The 17,534-nt window shown below is 50.2% G+C and overlaps 8 protein-coding genes across 12 annotated transcripts; 4 read left to right on the forward strand and 4 right to left on the reverse strand.

The window, feature by feature from the left end:
- Positions 1–15: 15 nt before the first annotated feature.
- Positions 16–3,030, reverse strand: LOC9639560. 4 transcript variants are annotated; one of them, XM_024665131.1, is made up of 16 exons: positions 2,785–3,030; positions 2,599–2,690; positions 2,455–2,533; positions 2,256–2,401; positions 2,035–2,191; positions 1,848–1,976; positions 1,713–1,791; positions 1,556–1,657; positions 1,373–1,470; positions 1,253–1,303; positions 1,037–1,183; positions 878–989; positions 765–829; positions 645–707; positions 409–579; positions 16–356 (listed from the first exon to the last, which is right to left on the reverse strand). In XM_024665131.1, exons 2-16 carry the CDS (start codon positions 2,652–2,654, stop codon positions 171–173), a joined length of 1,641 nt encoding a protein of 546 aa, XP_024520899.1. In that variant the 5' UTR covers positions 2,655–2,690; positions 2,785–3,030; the 3' UTR covers positions 16–170. The 4 variants fall into 4 exon arrangements, with proteins under 4 accessions (XP_024520899.1, XP_024520898.1, XP_024520900.1 ...); XM_024665130.1 differs by having other exon boundaries at positions 1,253–1,470; XM_024665132.1 differs by having other exon boundaries at positions 1,253–1,470; positions 2,592–2,690.
- Positions 3,031–3,755: 725 nt separating this feature from the next.
- Positions 3,756–5,438, reverse strand: LOC112342778. The gene is made up of 7 exons (XM_024665102.1): positions 5,335–5,438; positions 5,107–5,272; positions 4,944–5,062; positions 4,753–4,880; positions 4,618–4,703; positions 4,471–4,562; positions 3,756–4,413 (listed from the first exon to the last, which is right to left on the reverse strand). Exons 1-7 carry the CDS (start codon positions 5,341–5,343, stop codon positions 3,790–3,792), a joined length of 1,224 nt encoding a protein of 407 aa, XP_024520870.1. The 5' UTR covers positions 5,344–5,438; the 3' UTR covers positions 3,756–3,789.
- Positions 5,374–6,594, forward strand: LOC112342779 (aspartic proteinase nepenthesin-1-like). The gene has a single exon (XM_024665103.1). The coding sequence runs from the start codon at positions 5,387–5,389 to the stop codon at positions 6,518–6,520; it is 1,134 nt and encodes a 377-aa protein (XP_024520871.1). The 5' UTR covers positions 5,374–5,386; the 3' UTR covers positions 6,521–6,594.
- Positions 6,586–8,211, forward strand: LOC9639561 (eukaryotic translation initiation factor 3 subunit I). The gene is made up of 9 exons (XM_002991337.2): positions 6,586–6,817; positions 6,866–7,081; positions 7,150–7,271; positions 7,326–7,445; positions 7,493–7,582; positions 7,637–7,723; positions 7,774–7,853; positions 7,905–8,001; positions 8,052–8,211. The coding sequence occupies exons 1-8, from the start codon at positions 6,634–6,636 to the stop codon at positions 7,975–7,977; spliced, it is 972 nt and encodes a 323-aa protein (XP_002991383.1). The 5' UTR covers positions 6,586–6,633; the 3' UTR covers positions 7,978–8,001; positions 8,052–8,211.
- On the reverse strand, positions 8,094–10,946 carry LOC9639499 (E3 ubiquitin-protein ligase MBR2). The gene is made up of 6 exons (XM_024665100.1): positions 10,702–10,946; positions 8,952–10,636; positions 8,844–8,894; positions 8,683–8,784; positions 8,491–8,637; positions 8,094–8,435 (listed from the first exon to the last, which is right to left on the reverse strand). The coding sequence occupies exons 2-6, from the start codon at positions 10,596–10,598 to the stop codon at positions 8,262–8,264; spliced, it is 2,121 nt and encodes a 706-aa protein (XP_024520868.1). The 5' UTR covers positions 10,599–10,636; positions 10,702–10,946; the 3' UTR covers positions 8,094–8,261.
- An 83-nt stretch (positions 10,947–11,029) lies between these two features.
- Positions 11,030–12,737, reverse strand: LOC9639562 (mitogen-activated protein kinase kinase 1a). The gene is made up of 8 exons (XM_002991402.2): positions 12,588–12,737; positions 12,418–12,502; positions 12,194–12,313; positions 11,917–12,141; positions 11,678–11,860; positions 11,387–11,610; positions 11,262–11,307; positions 11,030–11,203 (listed from the first exon to the last, which is right to left on the reverse strand). The coding sequence occupies exons 1-8, from the start codon at positions 12,662–12,664 to the stop codon at positions 11,123–11,125; spliced, it is 1,041 nt and encodes a 346-aa protein (XP_002991448.1). The 5' UTR covers positions 12,665–12,737; the 3' UTR covers positions 11,030–11,122.
- Positions 12,738–12,922: 185 nt separating this feature from the next.
- LOC9639563 (serine/threonine-protein kinase CTR1) lies at positions 12,923–16,324 on the forward strand. Of its 2 annotated transcripts, none has more exons than XM_024665098.1 (15): positions 12,923–13,739; positions 13,797–14,095; positions 14,148–14,292; positions 14,346–14,449; positions 14,500–14,690; positions 14,737–14,955; positions 15,006–15,046; positions 15,099–15,167; positions 15,220–15,320; positions 15,370–15,454; positions 15,503–15,601; positions 15,657–15,725; positions 15,786–15,917; positions 15,987–16,081; positions 16,133–16,324. In XM_024665098.1, the coding sequence occupies exons 1-15, from the start codon at positions 13,170–13,172 to the stop codon at positions 16,215–16,217; spliced, it is 2,304 nt and encodes a 767-aa protein (XP_024520866.1). In that variant the 5' UTR covers positions 12,923–13,169; the 3' UTR covers positions 16,218–16,324. The 2 variants fall into 2 exon arrangements, with proteins under 2 accessions (XP_024520866.1, XP_024520867.1); XM_024665099.1 differs by having other exon boundaries at positions 14,758–14,955.
- Positions 16,325–16,338: 14 nt separating this feature from the next.
- Positions 16,339–17,501, forward strand: LOC9639500 (serine/threonine-protein phosphatase 2A activator). Its single transcript, XM_002991339.2, has one exon. The coding sequence runs from the start codon at positions 16,363–16,365 to the stop codon at positions 17,434–17,436; it is 1,074 nt and encodes a 357-aa protein (XP_002991385.2). The 5' UTR covers positions 16,339–16,362; the 3' UTR covers positions 17,437–17,501.
- Positions 17,502–17,534: the final 33 nt, after the last annotated feature.

The following is a 17,534-nucleotide window of genomic DNA, read 5'->3' on the forward strand; positions in this document are numbered from 1 at the left end:
CCCTAGGATAAGCACTGCTGATAAACCCTAAAATTTCAAATAGCGGTTACGCGCCATTGCCACGTGGATGTCAGCTGAAAGGCTCTGCTCGCGTCGATAGAAGATTTCCTCTCCTCCTTCCTTCTGGCAATAAGATTTTCGTGTTCTTCCTCTTGGATGAAAGTGTGCTTCTAGATGTTGACCCCAAACCATTCTCGCACGAATTTCTTGCTCAGTGAAAGCCTCAAATCGGTGATAGCAAACACCTCTACCGAATTCTCGAGTGGCAATGAGCATTTGATAGTGGCAGACAATCCCTTGGATTTGTCCTCCACAGTAGCCTCGAACTGTGGCCCCTCGAATCCTGGCTCCACATACTACAAAGCATCACTTTTAGAAAAACACGCAACTTAGAACGAACTTAAGTACCTCCACGGAGGGAACCGAGACCAGCTTGAGGTGTAACGTCTTGACAATTTGCCAGAAGGCTTCCCTTCTTACGTCCCACGAAGTTATGACCGCCATAGCCGAGTGTTCAAGTGTTCCAGAAAAGGCTTCACTACGCCATGGCAAGCTCAGTTTCTTTGGCACTACCTCGAACTGGATACCACTCATATTAGAATCTCAATATCATGAGAAAGAAAAGAGAGAAAGTTCCACTCAACTGATGAGATGAGCGGTAGAACGACATTTTCCCGTGCCATCGATTCGCGCTCATCCCACAAAACCTGCGAGCGGGTGATTCGAACGATTTCAGGATCCTCCAGACAACACGAGTGCCTTACCCCGTGGAAGTTTCGTGTCCAAATGAGATGATCGAAAGTGTGCAATTGTACGCTGACGTGATAACCTTGCAATCAAAGAATCAGTCATTTCGCAAAGTTCCCAACGACGTTACCAAAATTGATTGAAGGCTCTGGATTTGGTCGCATTCGCTGGGTTTCAAGCCGGAACTTGAAGAGTTTGAAAATGACTTGTGCCAAATGTATTCCAACTTTGATAAATAGTACCTGTTAGAACAATCTTAATCATGAATAGAGGGGAACAATCGCTTTACCTCTTCATTTCCATCGGTATTGTCCTGCTCAAATAATGTTCCCACAGTAAGATTCATTGCACCAGCGACATCTTTAGAAGAAAGCATTGCAAGCCTAAGTGGTGGTGCAGAATAATCACTTTCCCAAAGCGATGGCTTCTTTGTCATCTATAAAATTAGTGCTGTCAAGGAACAACGAACAGAAGTGCAGCACGGCCAAAGCCACAGTGTGGATACAATAGCAGCCACTTGACAACATTGAGAAAGCTTGTCACTCGAAACGATAACCTGAGCGTCGTTAGGAGAACCAAAAAAAAAAACAAAAAAAAAAAAAACAATTTCCAAAGATATGTGCACCTCTAACGAAGCAAGGGAGAAGAGCTTCATCCCACGTTTCAAATATTTGAATGGACAATGAAGGACAGTGGAAGCTGGGAACAAGACAGCCTGCTTTCCTGGAAACAAGAGCCCAACCGGAGAAAGAAACGATAAGCGGCAAGGCCAAAAAAAAAAAAAGAACAATGAAAGAAAGGGACTCACTTGTCAATCGAATTCGTTGCCCGTTGTTGATTCGCAAATAAAAAGTGAGCTGAAGTTCTTGCGCTAGCGTTTGGATACTCTTTCCAGGCGTAAAGTTTAAGACTGTAGACAGCACCAATACGATGAGAAAAGCGAGAACATGACAAATGCATCGTACCGTGCGGGACTTCGTCCAGAGGTTGAAGAAATCCAGCGTCCAAGGATTGTTTGATAGTCCTCTCAAGTAGCCTCACTCGCTGGAAACAAGCAAAACCATTAGTGAAACCAATCACAAACGCTCAGAACAGCTAACTCCTCGAGGAAAATCTCTGATGAAGCTCTCTCGCCAGGTCCCAAATCCAGATGGTGGAAAAGGAGATTGCTGCCGAGAGATGTCGAGTCTATAATCACCGTGCCACCTTAAATACATACTCCTCCACATCTGATCACCGAAACAAAGTCTAAAGCTAGCCTGGAAAAAAAAAAGAGAAGCTTCTTACCACATCGAGCGAACAAGCATCCCTCCAGGCCTTACAAACCAATGCGCAGTTTATGATCTGGAAGATTGAATCGAGCTTTAAGAAACACTTGCAAAGAAGGTCCTGTGGAAGCTTTGCGATCGATCCGGTTTCTCCCTTCCTGGCAGGCAATCTTTGCCTGAAAATAAGCGAAAATCTTTTAGAAGAACTGCAAAGGAGGAGAAACAACACCGGGATCTCACCCGCGCGAGCTGATTTCGCGAGCAGAATCTCTCATGCCACGAAAATCGAATGCCGGCGACCTGGAGGATGATGCGGTCGATGATCTAGCTCTCAGCGACGATGGCGCGGTCGCGGTCGCGATCGCGGAAGAAGAAGCCCTTGGAGACTGGATGGAATGATCAAATCGATGGATTCACGCAGCAAATCAATGTGGCCTACCGCTGCCGCCGAGGGAGAGGCCGCCGATCGATCGCGCTGCTCTTGGCGCCTCGACGCCATTCCCTCCCTCCCAGTGGACCTAAAAATTTATATACACCATCAACAATGCTTAAGAACTTCCATCTTCTCAAATTTACACTGTACAAGCTAAAGGCAAGAATTTCTTTTCTCCTCTCCTTCATTGTATCGCGCATTTGCATTCTCTGCCGCGAACACAACCATCGTCCTCTCGATCGCTGCGAGAACCACAAAAATCCATCGTAAGAAACTCTAGTGTCCACGAAGAAAAAATCGTCTTTTTTCTACAGTGGCTGGATCTGATGGACGTACCTCTCTTCGTATTCTCTAACCACCGCGATCTCTTCGCTCCATTGGACGTTCTTCTTGTTCTTGCAGTGTTCTTCCTTGTTCTCGCGCTGTTCTTCCTGTTCTTCATCCATATCGTCTCTTACTTCTACCTTAGCTTCTCCGTTATCCTCCGCGCTACCAGGCTCTCGATCTTCCTGTTCTTCTCCCAATCCACAGCGCCCCTCGGAAGAATCGCGGCGACTTTCGTGTTCTCCGCCAAGAAGAGGCTCCTGTAGCCCGTGATTTTGCTGTGCTTGCTTCATGCAGCTCTTGAGAGGGGGGCTGCAGCCATTGATTAGGATCTTTGGCGAGGCGCAAGGATCCGTCGCCATAGTCTCGGCCATGAGCTCGTCCTCCTCTTCGTCCTCACTAATCGCCCAGCACTTGCAGAGCAGCCAAGAGCACCCATTAGCACTGGAAGCCAGGCCTCCAGAAACCCACACTTCCCCTTCTCTCGAAGATCCCCTGGCAAGAATCAAACCTCTAATCGCCCCTGCATTTGCGACCGCGATCACCCGATTCGCTCGAATCCCGGGCCGCGGTGTTGGAATCACGCCGCGGCGCCACGATCCACGACCCAATTCTCGAGCCCATGGAGTGATTCTCCCGGCCGATCAAACACCCAAACCTGTGGACGGATGAATTCTTTTGGCTGCTGGGGGAGTCCAGGAATCCTTTGGATCGATCGATGTGATTCAGCGAGTTTCTCCCCAGCCAGCGATCGAGCCACGCCCCAAATTCGTTCCTTGAAAAGTAGTGTTCTATCTTCCTGTGGGCCACCAAAGGCACGCACTGACCGCTTCCTTTGCGCCCTCGATTTTGCCTTAGTGGTTTTTCGTGGTCAACTAAATCCAAGTGCTTGCATGAGTGACAAGTATCTAGGCCTAATAAAATACACTAGAAATTTAATTCCAAGATTCGATAGCTTCCAGCAAATCTCTAGCAGCAAGACATGATAAAAAGGATGGTTTCTTCTTTTCTTCATTTTTACTTTTCGAGCTTGAAATCCATGTCTACGTACAAACCATCTTCGCTGCGCGAAAATCTCGTCGTGCGCTGGAAGAAATCCAAGTCTAGCTTCATCACTGTTTCTTCGTCGTCTTCCTCTTCGTCACCACCGAGCGATCTCGTCAGTAGCGCTCGCAGCTCCTCGATCTTCGAATCGCCCTTGGCGGCCCTCCGGCACTCGAGAGCCAGGACCGCGATCTCTTTGGCGGTTTTGAGCGGCCAGCCGGCGGCCGGATCGAGCAAAGCTTCCAGCTTGTCCTGCCGCAGCGCGTCCTGGAACCTCTCGGCCAAGCTGCTCGGCGATGGCCGCCTCGCCAGCAGCTGGAGGAGGAGCAATTCAAACGAGGATATGTTCCTCGATGTCTTCTCCAGGGGCTGGACTATCTCGTGTCCCTCGTAAGCTAGAACCTTGTGGAGATGTTTACCTCGGAGAAGAATGCTACTCGCTGTCACCTCGTCGTGCTCTAACGCGCTTGATGCCACGGCACTGGAGATCTCCAGGGCGATTTGTGTGATGTCTCGCCAGCGTAGAATGTTTGCACTCTTGCCGTCTAGCCAGTCCTCCAGACCGACAATTGTGTCGTCTTCTTGAGGTTCGTCATCCTGGGCCAGAGGTAGAACAATATATTAGTATATGGTGAAAATAGTTATAGAACAAACCAGAGGCTTGGAATGGTTAATCGAAAACAAGCTGCTTTGTGAGGATGATTTGCTAAGGCGAGGACTGCAGCTGCTACTGTCGTCAGTATCGCCTGAAACTCCTCACAATTTTTAAAGAATTCAACACGAAAATAACCAAGAACTTACCGAAGTGTGAAACAATGTGCACTGCGCACCAGCGAGGTACGTTCTTTTTAACGTAACCTGAAGTACTAAAATGCCGGGAAAACTTCCTACAAACAAAACAATAAGAGAAACCATTACGAAAACTACATCGCGTACCATTTCAATCCCTTCTGTGAGGGTCCGATCATAAACAATGCTCGGGCCTGAAGCTGGACAGCATGCTGGACGATAACCTTGCCTAAAGAGCCCTCAGAGCTCACAATGGATACGATTTTTACTCGAACCTGGAAATCAAAAAATAAAAAGTAGAAAATCAGCTAAATTAAGCATTCGCCAGCATTTCTCACCTTATTCTCGAGGCAAATATGCTCAAGCTTTTTCACAGTTTCTTGAAGCCGCCGGCGCTCTTCCTCACGAGCCGACTTCACCAATTCTTGGTTGGCCATTGCAAGCGGGACTTCTCCAACTGGAAAAACATTGCGATTAAGTAGCTGGAATAAGATTTCTTACTGCCGCTTTTGATGGAGCGAATTGGTGGTCGAATGTAAAGGATAACAATTCCAAATTGATGGAGCCATAGCTGATAGTTTCGTAACACCCATTGCAGCAAGCCCGGTCCCTGTTCCTTCCTTTTCTCTGTCAATATTACCAGTGCCCCCACGCTGTCAGCCATAACCTACACCATTTATAATTAGCAAAGATGGAAAACCATTAAAGAAGTGAGGGCGTTATCCATACCTCTGGCATTTCCTGAGAGAGATAGCGAAATCCCCAGAGAGCTGCTTGGCTGATGGCGCTCGTTCATCTCTTCCTGCTTCTCTCGTTGATCTCGGTAAGCTCAGGAGCCACCATCGTAGCACGACTCAATCCCGGTGGAACTCGACTCTCATTGAGCGTTGGCACCCCTCCGCAAAAGCAGCTGCTAGCAGTCGATCTAAATGCCGAAACATCCTGGCTCCCTTGCGGCAAGAACTCTTCCTTCGAACCAGGCAAGTCATCTACATTCTCCCCGCTTCCCTGTTCTTCGAATGCATGCTCCGGCCACTGCTCCAAAAACAAGTGCTTGCTGCCGATATCGCCGAAAACATCCGTTCCTGCGTTCCAAGAGACGCTGACTGGCTTCACGGCTCCTGGCGGTGCCAAAGGTACCGCCATCTTCGGCTGCGCCGCCGGAAAATCTGTGGGCGTCGCAGCTTTGAGCAAGAACAGCTTTGCTCTTCCGCTCCAGATCGCCTCCTCCTTCTCAGTCCCTCGAAAATTCGCCCTGTGCCTTTCTCCCGACTCGCCATCTTCGCTGTTCGTCGGAGATGACTCCAGTATCATCATCGGCGGGATCAACATCTCGAGCTTAGTCTCGTTCGTCCCATTCGTCAGCAATCCCGTGTTTCCATCACGCTACTACCTCGATCTCCGGACGATCCAGACCGACTTCTCGGATCTCAAGCTAGACCCATCCCTGTTCTCCATAAACCCAAAGACCGGCATTGGAGGCCTCACCCTGAGCTCCACGAACAGGTACACGAAATTCCCGACCCCGGTCTATGCCGCCATCGCGCAATCCTTCAAGAAATACGCCACGGCGTTCAACATTTCGATCGTCCCTGCCCGAAATCTTCCCTTCGATCTTTGCTTCAACGCGAGCGGCATGAATTTCAACCGGCTCGGCCCTGTTTTCCCTGCGATCCAGCTCATCTTCCGGAACAACATACCCTGGAACCTGGTGGGTAGCAGGGTCATCGAATTCTTCCGCGGCAACGCAATCGGCTGCCTCGCAATCCAAAGCGCCGGCGATCCACCCGCCACATCCTCCATCGGCCTGTTCCACCAGTTCGACAATCTCCTCTACTTCGACCTCGCGCAAACGCGCTTCGGATTCGTGGATCGATCGCTACACATCCTCCGCCAGAGCTGCAAATTCTCCTAGCCCTAACAAAGCTTTGCTCTGTTTTAAGGGTTTATGGCTAGGTTTGCTAATAAAGTGTAGTAAGTTTAGGGTTCTAGCGAGCCGCGTTCTAGGGTTTCTGCGCGCTCGCTAAGATGAGGCCGATTCTCATGAAGGGCCACGAGCGCCCGCTCACGTTCCTCAAGTATAACAGGGACGGGGATCTGCTCTTCTCGTGCGCCAAGGATCACAATCCCACTGTGTGGTACGGCCACAATGGTGAGCGGCTTGGGACTTACAGAGGCCACAATGGAGCTGTGTGGTGTTGCGATGTCTCAAGTAAGTGATCCAGAATTTGGAGGGATAAAATCGTAATTTTGGGAACAGGGCATTCGACTCGGTTGATCACTGGCTCCGCCGACCAGAGTGTCAAGCTCTGGGACGTGGAAACTGGGACTCAGCTTCACACCTTTAATTTCGTATCACCTGCCAGGGCTGTGGATTTTGCCGAGGGAGACAAGCTCGCGGTGATCAGCACGGATCCCTTCATGGAGTCTGTGTCGGCCATTCACATCAAGAGCGTAGAGTCGAGTGGCTTGCAGCGTAAGTGTTTTCCTTTCGTTTTCTCCGTCGTTCTTTGTTTTGCTTCCATAACTTATAGCTCTTCTCAGAGGGATCCATAAAAACTTTCACGGGGCCAACCGGGCGAATCAACAGAGTCGTGTGGGGGCCTTTGAACAAGACGATCATCAGCGCTGGAGAGGACACAGTGATACGTATCTGGGATGTGGAGGTATGGAAGCTCTGTAACTCAAGCACCTTTGTTCCTCTTCGTTTTCCTTTCTAGACTGGCGAGGTGATCAAGAAAACCGACAAGGAGAATGGACATTCTCGTGCCATCACTTCACTCTCGCTCTCTGCGGATGGCTCCCATTTCATAACTGGCTCTCAAGACAAAACCGCGAAGGTAGTCACCCAGTGCTCTCCTCAAAGAGCTCACTTTGTTTTGTGCAGCTATGGGATACCAGGACTCTCACTTTGCTCAAGACTTATTCCACTGAGAGGCCAGTGAACGCTGTCGCCATTTCTCCGCTCATGAACCATGTAAGTGCGAGCAGAGCTTCTACTTTTCCATGACCGCTGATAAATTTACGAAAGGTTGTCGTTGGAGGTGGACAAGAAGCATCCCAAGTGACAACCAGTGACCGACGAGCCGGAAAATTCGAGGCCAAGTTCTTCCACAAGGTAAACACTCCCAAGTGGTTTTCTAAAGTTTAGTTCTCTTCTCTTCGTAGATCTTTTGCGACGAGATCGGTGGTGTGAGAGGGCATTTCGGTCCCATCAACGCGCTCGCATTTAACCCGGATGGAAGAAGGTAATCTCCTTTTTCACCTTGTTTTGCTTGATTTTACTCTTTATTTTGCAGTTTTTCTAGCGGTGGTGAAGATGGTTACGTTCGATTGCACCATTTTGACCCGGATTACTACAAGTTACAGTGAGATGGAAGTTTTGAGCCAGAAATGGTAATGCGTTTTCTTCTTTTTTTTGCTTAATTTTACTCTTTATTTCGCAGTTTTTCTAGCGATGGTAAAGATGGTTACGTTCGATTGCACCATTTTGACCCAGCTACAGTGAGCTGAAACCTGTTGTTTTTCTTTTTCTCTTTATCCTTGTTTCTTATCATATGATCATCGATCGAAGTAGCAAATGTGTAAGGGACCTTTCTTTCTTCCTATGGCGCTGATGCGCTCAAATCCAAATATGAAGGCTGACCTTTCTAGTCTTACGAAGAAGATTCCTGTAACTTTGGGCTTCCAGGTTCCGAGATTTGAGGAAGCGCCGTGGCTTTGCAGATTGGACACGAGTTCTTCCGAACTAGCCACTGGCGGATGCAGTCCATATGATAGTTGTGCCCGCAATTGATAGTCCCCAATTCGACTCCTTCCTCGAATTCTTCCTGGTAGATCAAGCGAGGCAAGATCAAAAATCGCAAAAACAAAAAGGGAAAGTACCTGACAAACACAGCACTTAACATCACTGTCCTCCGAGCTCCGAGCTAAAGCAGCCGCATACTTCGTTCTCTTCAGCTGCTGGACTATCGTGTCCTCGGATAAACCAGTCGAGACGGTTCCAATTCGATCGCCCAGAGCGAGTAGTTCCTGTAACAGCACAATGCTAAATGCCTCCATGTTTAAAACAGTTACCTCATATGACATGTTGTCAATATCCAGCCTCCAGTCACTGTGGTCGTCGTGGAGGCCAATGCCCCCAAACAGGAAAGTCGTAGCTTCCAGCATTATCAATTGCTGCACAATATAATCTCGTTAGCTAAACAAAAAATGCTCCAAAACTTGTAAGCACGGACCTCGCGTGTAAGATCTTCGTCCCTTTCTACGCGCTCCAACGCTTGCAATATCTGGAAAAGAAAAAAAGAGAGAAGGAATCATCAAAAGTAAGGAAGTCGCGAACGAACCTCAGCTAATCCCCCGGCCATTAGGCGGGGACGATGGTGATCCCACTCGAGCTCCTGTGACGGTATAGCCATGAAGCCTTCACTGAGAGCCGAAAGTTCCCTTCTTCCCACGGCTAACGCTGGGTGTCTAAATGTCTGTGAGCCTTCAAACGGAGGTGGCGGTCTCATTTCTGGTGCTTCCATGAGCGAACTCGGAACCTGTGGTGGAGACATGGTTCGTCCGTGAGTGAAAAACGTCGCACGCCCATTGTAACCGTGCAACTGCCTTGCATCACTTATAGGAGGGTGCCGTGCGCCCAGTGTAGGCAGATAGTTTGCAACTCCACGTCGAATGGCAGGACCACGGTTGCTCCCAGTTGTGAACGTACCATTCTCTAAGCATGCCATGCTGACACTTCTGATCCTGCTCTCCGTCTGTTCCCTTGGAGAAGCACTGGCAGTCATGCTTCTGCCGGAGCTCACTCTGGCAATCCTTCTCGACAGACCCTGTCCACCAATGCTAGAACTTCCACCGTGAAGCCTTGCTGCTCTGCTACCTCCCGAGAAAGCCATCGCGGCACCGGGATCCCGTGGGTTAGATCCACCCGAAAATGTCAGATGACCGTGACTTGGAGCTCCATCTGGACCCGGCGAGTAGTCGAGCAGCGCATTCCTCCTGATACGAAACGAGTCAGGGCCAGGAGGAAAAGTCCTCCGAACAGCTCTTGGATACACTTGTGAGGGGTGCATGCTGATGCTGCCAGCGTTGCCACTCGTGCCACTGAGCCCCGCAAAATCTGGCATCCTGGAACTCGTGAACAGCGAGGCCCCCAGAGTCGAGTCCAGAGCATCGGATGAGAGCCTTGTTTTCTGAGGCCGGGGGCCTTCCATGAGTGCTGCAGACCTCGACGAAGATGCACCACCTGATGGAGGAGGTAGCATAAACGCTGGCCTCTGCGAGAGATCCACACCCTGGTGACCAGCCCCAACACCATCCTGGATGTGCCTCATGCTCAAGCCGTCCTGGAAGCCAGAAGCCGACGGGATGTTGCAACTCTTTCGTTTGCACGAGGAACCTCTAGAAGAACTATTACCTGTTACGGTGGCCGGATTGTAACTTGGAGCTCCCATCTGCATGGTAGCGGTGACCGCATCCGGCTGAGCAAATGCCCCCGACGATGCTGCCTCATCCCTGCCCGGACCAACCTCCGATCCCTCCAAGTCGAGATCGTCAAACATGTTGGAGAAGGTGACGTTCTCTTCCAAGTTCATACAGTCGTGGAAGATGTCGATATCTCCATCCGTAACACCACAGGGTCCCGATGCCGACATCTCCAAATTCCCACTACTCCGGTGGATTACTTGGCTCGCCCCTCGAGGACCACCCCGGCTATGGCTGACGCATCCCCCTCCTATCCGTGTGCCAGTGGCGAAGGATGATCTTCCCGACCCACTATTAAATGGTAGATGATCCATGCTTGGAGGGGCCGGGAGTAACGACAGACCCGGTATGTCCGTGTCGAAAGCACCGTCTGGATTGGAGCGCGAGCCTGCCAAGGACGAGAATTCTGAAAGCCCCAACCTGGTAGCTAAGGCTCTCCGGTCCGCCTGAGCTTCCTCGGCGCTCCTCCATCGCCCCGACATGGAATTTTGCCGCATCCTTTGCATCACCGTCGCTCGCTCGCTCGCTCGCCGCGAATCAAGACCTGGAAGTGGCAAATCCAACGAAAATATAACTGACAAATACCAGAGAGGGGAGGATTTCTCTCACCGATGGACGTGCATTGGAAGAATGCGGTGCCCGGCGCCGGAGATTTCACGCTGGATCCATGGAAATAGCGCCCGTGACAGACGCGAGAGCCGAAATTCCCAAACCCCAATCCCGGCTGTGAGAGCGTGGCGCGCGATCTCTAGCACCCGGCCAGAGCCGATTCACTCGCAAGCGCTGGGGGAGCGCATCGATCCCGCCGCTCCGGGCGTCCCAGGCACCAGTGGAAACCCTACAAGGGCCACGAACAACAAATGAAGAAACGAAGGTGACCAATGCAAGCCAGATGTTTCTAGCGGGCCTATGACATGCTGTCAGGGGAAGTCGCGTGGAGGCCACCTGGGCGCCATGTCAGCTCATTATTCGCTGAGGTGGAATAATAATAATACAAATACTTTTATACTCTTTTTTGTAACGCCGACATTTAAGCACCGGGCGGCAGCCTGGGAACCAGCACAGCCAAGTTGATGTCCTCGTTCTCGTATTTTTGGATGAACGGATGCTTCTACAAACCACCAGAATAAAATGTTAGATCTCGAGAAGAGCGATTAGAAAATTTTCACCAGCAACTCGGCAGCGGTCATTCGATCCTTCGGTTCCTTCTGGATGCTGCGAAAATTCATCGAAGAGAATCTAAGCTCCAAAACATCCAACTGGAAAAAAATAATGGAGGTTTTTCAAGACATACCACGCAGATATGAGCGAGCAAAACTCGGCCGAGAACATCTCTGGCGACGCAACGGGTGCTGGTTGCTCCACAATCGTCTCGAGCAGCTCGTAGAAGTTCAAGTATCCATTCTCCTGGCCCGGAGGCAAGTATGGGAACCGTCCAGTCGCGCATTCGAGCAGCGTCAAGCCCAAGCTCCAGATATCGCTCTCGAAGCCATAAGCGCCCCCACTGATCCTCTCAGGCTGCTCGAAGATTCAAGCGATGAGTTTCTGTCTCTCGAGAAACAAAGAAAGAAAACTTGAAACTTACCGACATGTAGGTGTATGTTCCAACGAAAGTGTCTCGTTGTCCCATGGAGTTTGCCAAGACGGCACTTACACCGAAGTCTGTGATCTTCACCTCGCCTTTGTGATTCACGAGAAGGTTTGATGGCTTGATATCCCTGTGGATGATACGACGGTCAAGGTGCAAATACACCAGACCCTTGAGCACCTGAAACAAAAAAAGAGAAAAGTTTGAAGCTCGGAGATCAAAGTGTTTCGAGTTACCTGCTTGCAAATGGCTGCCAAATACGGCTCGGGAAGAGCATTCACTTCTTTGATCACATCCAGAAGCGAGCCTCCGTCCATGTACTCGAAAACAATGGAAATGACTCCGTTGTTGTAGAAGGCCTCGTAGCAAACTACAACGTAGGGGCATTGCGAGGACTGGTTGATCTTAATCTCCTGAACGATTTGTTTTCGCATAGTCTCTTGGATGTTCATTTGGATCGCCTGAAACTTCAAAAACTATGAGCAAAGAACTCCTAAAAGGACTCGCGAGTACCTTTAGTGCGAAGACTTGTCCAGTCCATTTGTGACGAACAAGCTGCACAACTCCACTGCTGCCTTTTCCAATCACCTTGACAGCTTCCAAGTCTGTGAGAGCAATTTGGCCATCCACAGGCTGTGGTTACAGCAGAAAAACCGAAAGGAAAAAAATAAAAAGAAGAGGAGGGTTCATTGCAAGCTTTAGCTCGATTTTTCTCTTTTGTTTCAAGTGTGGCTTACGCTGGTCGTGGGCTCCTGAGTGACAACTCGCAAACCATCCCGGTTGAGGAGAATGTCCCCATCTTGAAATGTGCCACTCGCGGTTCTAGCGCAGCAAATCCAAGACTTAGAGAAACCCGAAGAACTCGACGAATCTCTCTCGATCTAGCCTCTCTCCAGGAAGAACTTACAGGAAATCCGAGATGTTTGTGTCCTGCCTGGGAACGGCAACCCTGAGAGCCCTCCTGTTACTGGCGAATCCGCGCATGCTCGCTCCTCCTCCGCCCTCCCCAGCTAGGGCGTCACTCGTGAGAAATTTTCAAAAGAATTTTCCAGCTCAGCACGTCAATCCTGTCCGTCATTTAAGTCGAGCTGAACTGGAAAGCTGCGTGGGATGCTGACGTGGCCCTAAACGGATGTCCAGCTCAGCACGTCAGCGTTTTGCACGTTTCTTCCCGTCGGGCCCGTCAACTTGTCGCAAAAACAATTGTCTGAGGCTAGACCGGGAGAGATGCATGTACTGTCGTGGCCTGTGCCTCCACACCAAATTAGGGCTCCTCGAGCTCGTCTAGGGTTCTTCTTGGCGCTCCGCGGCTCGGAGAGCGGCGACATCGGTGTCAAGCGCCTCATCCAGCGCCCGCATTCTCAATAGCCGGTGAGTAGCTATCCGACGCGAATCTGCCGCTAGAACAGCGCCTTCCAGACGAGAAATCCAATCCGGAAGGGGTATGCAACGATGCGGCTCCGCTTGAGCAGCGGCATCGATTCTCAGTATGCTGGGATCCTTCCGCAGATTTGAAGCCGGCAATGATGGCAGTGGGCGCTTTGGCGTCGGGATTCTTGGCAAGGCAGAGATTAGCGACGACGTAGTCGAACGAGCTCCCCTTCTAGGTGCTGTTGAGAGCGGGCGAGTCAGTGTAGAAGATCATGCCTCCTGGACTAGGAGATTCCAAGAAATCGCCATCTCCATTGGAGCTACCAATAGATCATCAGCTGATAGAGGAGGAACTTTGATCAGTGATTCAAGCCAGCAGCATGATGGGGGAAGGATACTTCCACTTCTTCGACAGTCGAGTGGAGGGAGCTTCACAGAGAGTCTTCGCTCGACTGACTTTCCACCACTCACGCTATCTCCGCCCCGGACACTCGACTCAAACGACTGTATATCACTGGAGAAAGCCGGAGAACCGTGTGGAAGCTGGATGCAGCAGGCAGAAACGGGCTATAACTTACAAATGGCGCTAGTGCTTCGGATGATGGCTGATGTAGAGGAGATTCCATTGTCAACTCCAGTTCGTGTGGCTCCTCCAAATCCCGCCGTCTTCACGAGCCATAGATTCTGGGTAAGCTTCTCGCGAACTTTAAGTGATGTGGTTCTTATAGTCCTTCGCTTGACTCAGGTACACGGAAGTCTGGGATATAGCGATAGGATCGACGATGGTTTCTACTATGTGCATGGAATAGATCCATACGTGTGGGCGATGTGCACTGATGTGGATGACAAAGGGCGGATGCCAACTCTGGACGCTCTTCGTGCAGTCGACATTTCTCAGGTTTCGTTGGAAGCTGTTTACATCGATAGAAGCTGCGACTCTTCTCTGTGCGAACATGAGAAGACCGCTGTCGCAATTGGCTATGAATGCAGCAATGCTTCTGAGCTGCCGGAACGCCTTGGGAAGTTTGTGAGTAACGTCATGGGGTAAGGATTATTTTTCAAACATTCAGCGCAACGAAAGTGATTGTTTTTGCAGTGGCAAGGCATCAAATGGCGAAGGAGAACTTATCTCTCACTGGATAACGAGGAGTAGAAAGCTTAAGGATGCCTTGCATAGTGCCGTCATTCCCATTGGCACTGTCCGGATTGGACTTTGCTGGCACCGTGCCCTTCTCTACAAGGTTATTGCTCTAGAAGTTCTTTTTTTTTCATCAGGAAATCTTTGCTCCTTCAGTTTTTGGCAGATAGCATAGGCCTACCTTGTCGAATTGCTCGTGGCTGTAAGTACTGCGGTCTGGACAAAGGAGCGTCTTGTCTGGTGCTTTGTGGCACAGAAAGGTTAAGAAGTCTTGCGATTCACATATTTTTGACGTTGCGTGTACATACAGGGAGTATTTTGTCGACTTGATTGGTTCTCCTGGAGAGCTACATGAATGGTCTTCGTTTCTCAATTCTTACTCGATACCAGTGACGTCACCTTTACGGCTTCCCGATTTTAGATCCTCGACTCTAACTGACGATGATCGACCTTGGAATATGGCTTCAGAGTTCGAAGCATCTCAGAAATCTGATAATCGAGGTAATACGCAAAATGAAAAACGTTATTCTCAGGCATGTTATAACAGATGGGAAAGTGGCATGTTCAGCGGACCAGTCTCATCTGTATAATAGCAGTTCCACCGGAAGTAGCAACAGAACTAGTAACGGCGATTTGCATTTCCTGGATCGTAATCAGCATGGTACCTTGCCTTCGCAACACGCTGAATCCTTTAGCCGAACTGACACTTTCAGCGAATGGGAGATACCCTGGGAAGAACTTGTTTTGAAAGAACGACTAGGCGGAGGTAACCATTTACATTATGTTGATGGAACTGACATGCTCCTTTTCCTTCAGGGTCCTTTGGCACTGTGCACTTGGCAGATTGGCAAGGAACGGTACAAATTTTTCTATCCCATTGCATTGTTAGCTGAACTATGGTTGTTATAGGACGTCGCTGTTAAGATCCTGCTAGATCAAGATGCAACGCAAGAATTGCTGTCAGAGCTGACTAGGGAGGTGAGTATTTTTTATCTCTTTGGGACACCCTTCCAGTAACCAAACTTTACAGATTGTCATTTTACGAAGGCTACGGCATCCGAATATTGTTCTTTTTATGGGTGCCGTGACGAAACCTCCACATCTTTCGATTGTCACTGAGTATCTCCCCAGGTGGGTGGTGCAACTGGAATTATCTGGTCCTTATAATGTCACGAAACAGGGGCACGTTATTTCGACTACTGCATACTCCGAAGGCAAGAGAAATCTTGGACGAAAAGAGGCGGCTGCGCATGGCACTTGATGTGGTATGGCAAAAATAATGATTGTCGTGTATCAATCCATGTTCTGTTCAGGCCAGAGGTGTAAATTATCTTCACAGAAGCAAGCCTGCGATTGTCCATCGTGATTTGAAGTCACCCAACCTTCTTGTGGACAAATATCTAACAGTGAAGGTTAGTGATGGCTCAAGTATCGCGAGAGTATTGACGTTTCGGTATGGAACTCCAGGTGTGCGATTTTGGTCTTTCAAGATTCAAGTCTAAAACGTTTCTGTCATCTCAGACTGGCGCTGGCACGGTAAAAGCTTGTGTTCGCTGGCGCCACTGATATGTTTCTCCTTTTTTGTGGAATCACCAGCCAGAATGGATGGCCCCGGAAGTGCTTCGTGACGAGCCTTCCAAGGAGAAGTCCGACGTGTACAGCTTTGGTGTTGTTCTATGGGAGCTTGTAACTCTACAAAAGCCTTGGACAGGACTCACTGCTATGCAGGTATGTGTTGTAGATCAAACAAAATTGTCTCTTGTCTTTCTTTGATCAAGACGAGCTATCTCTTTTCAGGTAGTAGCGGCCGTAGCGTTTAATGGCCGGAGGCTACAAATCCCCAGTAATGTGAACCCCAAGATGCGAGCTCTGATCGAGTCTTGCTGGGCAAAGTAAGCTGTTCTCTCGAAATTTTCTTCTCTTCATTACTTTTTTTGTTCCAGCGATCCAGAACTACGACCTTCGTTTGCCAGCATCATCGATGCACTCAAGAAATTCCAAGAGCCACTCTTCCTGGAAGAGAGTTAAATACAGGAGCTCTCTCTCTCTCTCTCTCTCTCTCTCTCTTCTCACTCTCTCTTTTGTAAAGAAATGAAGCGCGAAATCTAGCGGCTTCGATTTTGCCACATTTATTCTCCTTGATCGCATTTTAGGGCAAGTGGAGTCGGGGGCGATGGGCGATGGATGGTATGGCGGCACGCCGCCATGGCCGCAGCAGCAGCCGCCACCCTCGATGTTGGGTCCCCGGATGACCCCGGCATCGATCGCGCCGGTGCCCAAATCCTGCGCCATCGAGCGAATCCCTCTTCCCCACGCATTCCAGCGCCCCAGGAAGCGCATCACGTCTCCGGCGGACCTGGAGAAGCTCCACGCCTCGCCGGCGGGGCGCGAGTTCCTAGGGTTCGTGGTGGCGCTCAGCGAGGCGATCATCGGCCACAAGCTCTCGGATCCGTGCGTGGAATCCGCCGCGACGGCGGCGCTGGTGGAGATTTTGGGCACGATGAGCCGCTGGGTGGACGACATCCCGCCCGCGACCCAGGCGGCGAGGTATGGCAATCCGGCATACAGGGAGTGGCACGCGCGGCTCGAGCAGGAAGGCCCGGGCTTGATCGCATCGCTGATTCCTCCGGAATTGCTAGAACAGGGGAGAGGAGGGGGCTCCAGCAGCGGGATCGCTCCAGTGATCCAGGAGCTCTTCCCGTATCTGGAGGATAGCTTCGGGAACGCGACGAGGATCGACTATGGCACCGGGCACGAGGCGAATTTCGCGGCCTTCCTGCTGTGCCTGGCGAAGATCGGAGTGTTCTCGCGCGAGGACTACCAGGCGCTCGTCTCGCGCGTGTTCGTGCGCTACCTGGATCTCATGAGGAAGCTCCAGACCACGTACTGGATGGAGCCGGCGGGATCGCACGGGGTGTGGGGGCTGGACGATTACCACTTCTTGCCGTTCATCTTTGGCGCCGCGCAGCTCGTCAATCACAAGCACATGAGGCCCAAGTCGATCCACAACCAGGACATCCTGGACAACTTCTCGGGCGAGTTCTTGTACCTGGGCTGCGTGAGGTTTGTCAAGCAGGTGAAGAAGGGCCCCCTGGCGGAGCACTCGCCCATGATCGATGATATCAGCGGGGTGGCGAGCTGGGCCAAGGTTCACAGTGGGATGCTCAAGATGTACAGGGCGGAGGTGCTGGACAAGGTTCCCATTATGCAACACTTCCTGTTTGGATCGCTTATTGCTTTCGACTAAAATTAAAATGTGTTTAAATCCTTAAAAAGACCAGGAAAAAGATTAATAAACAATATCTAACCGAACCTAACAACAAAAAGAATATTTCTAAATATTCT

Source organism: Selaginella moellendorffii, unplaced genomic scaffold (genome assembly GCF_000143415.4).
Source record: "Selaginella moellendorffii unplaced genomic scaffold, v1.0 SELMOscaffold_119, whole genome shotgun sequence".
Taxonomy (NCBI): domain Eukaryota; kingdom Viridiplantae; phylum Streptophyta; class Lycopodiopsida; order Selaginellales; family Selaginellaceae; genus Selaginella; species Selaginella moellendorffii.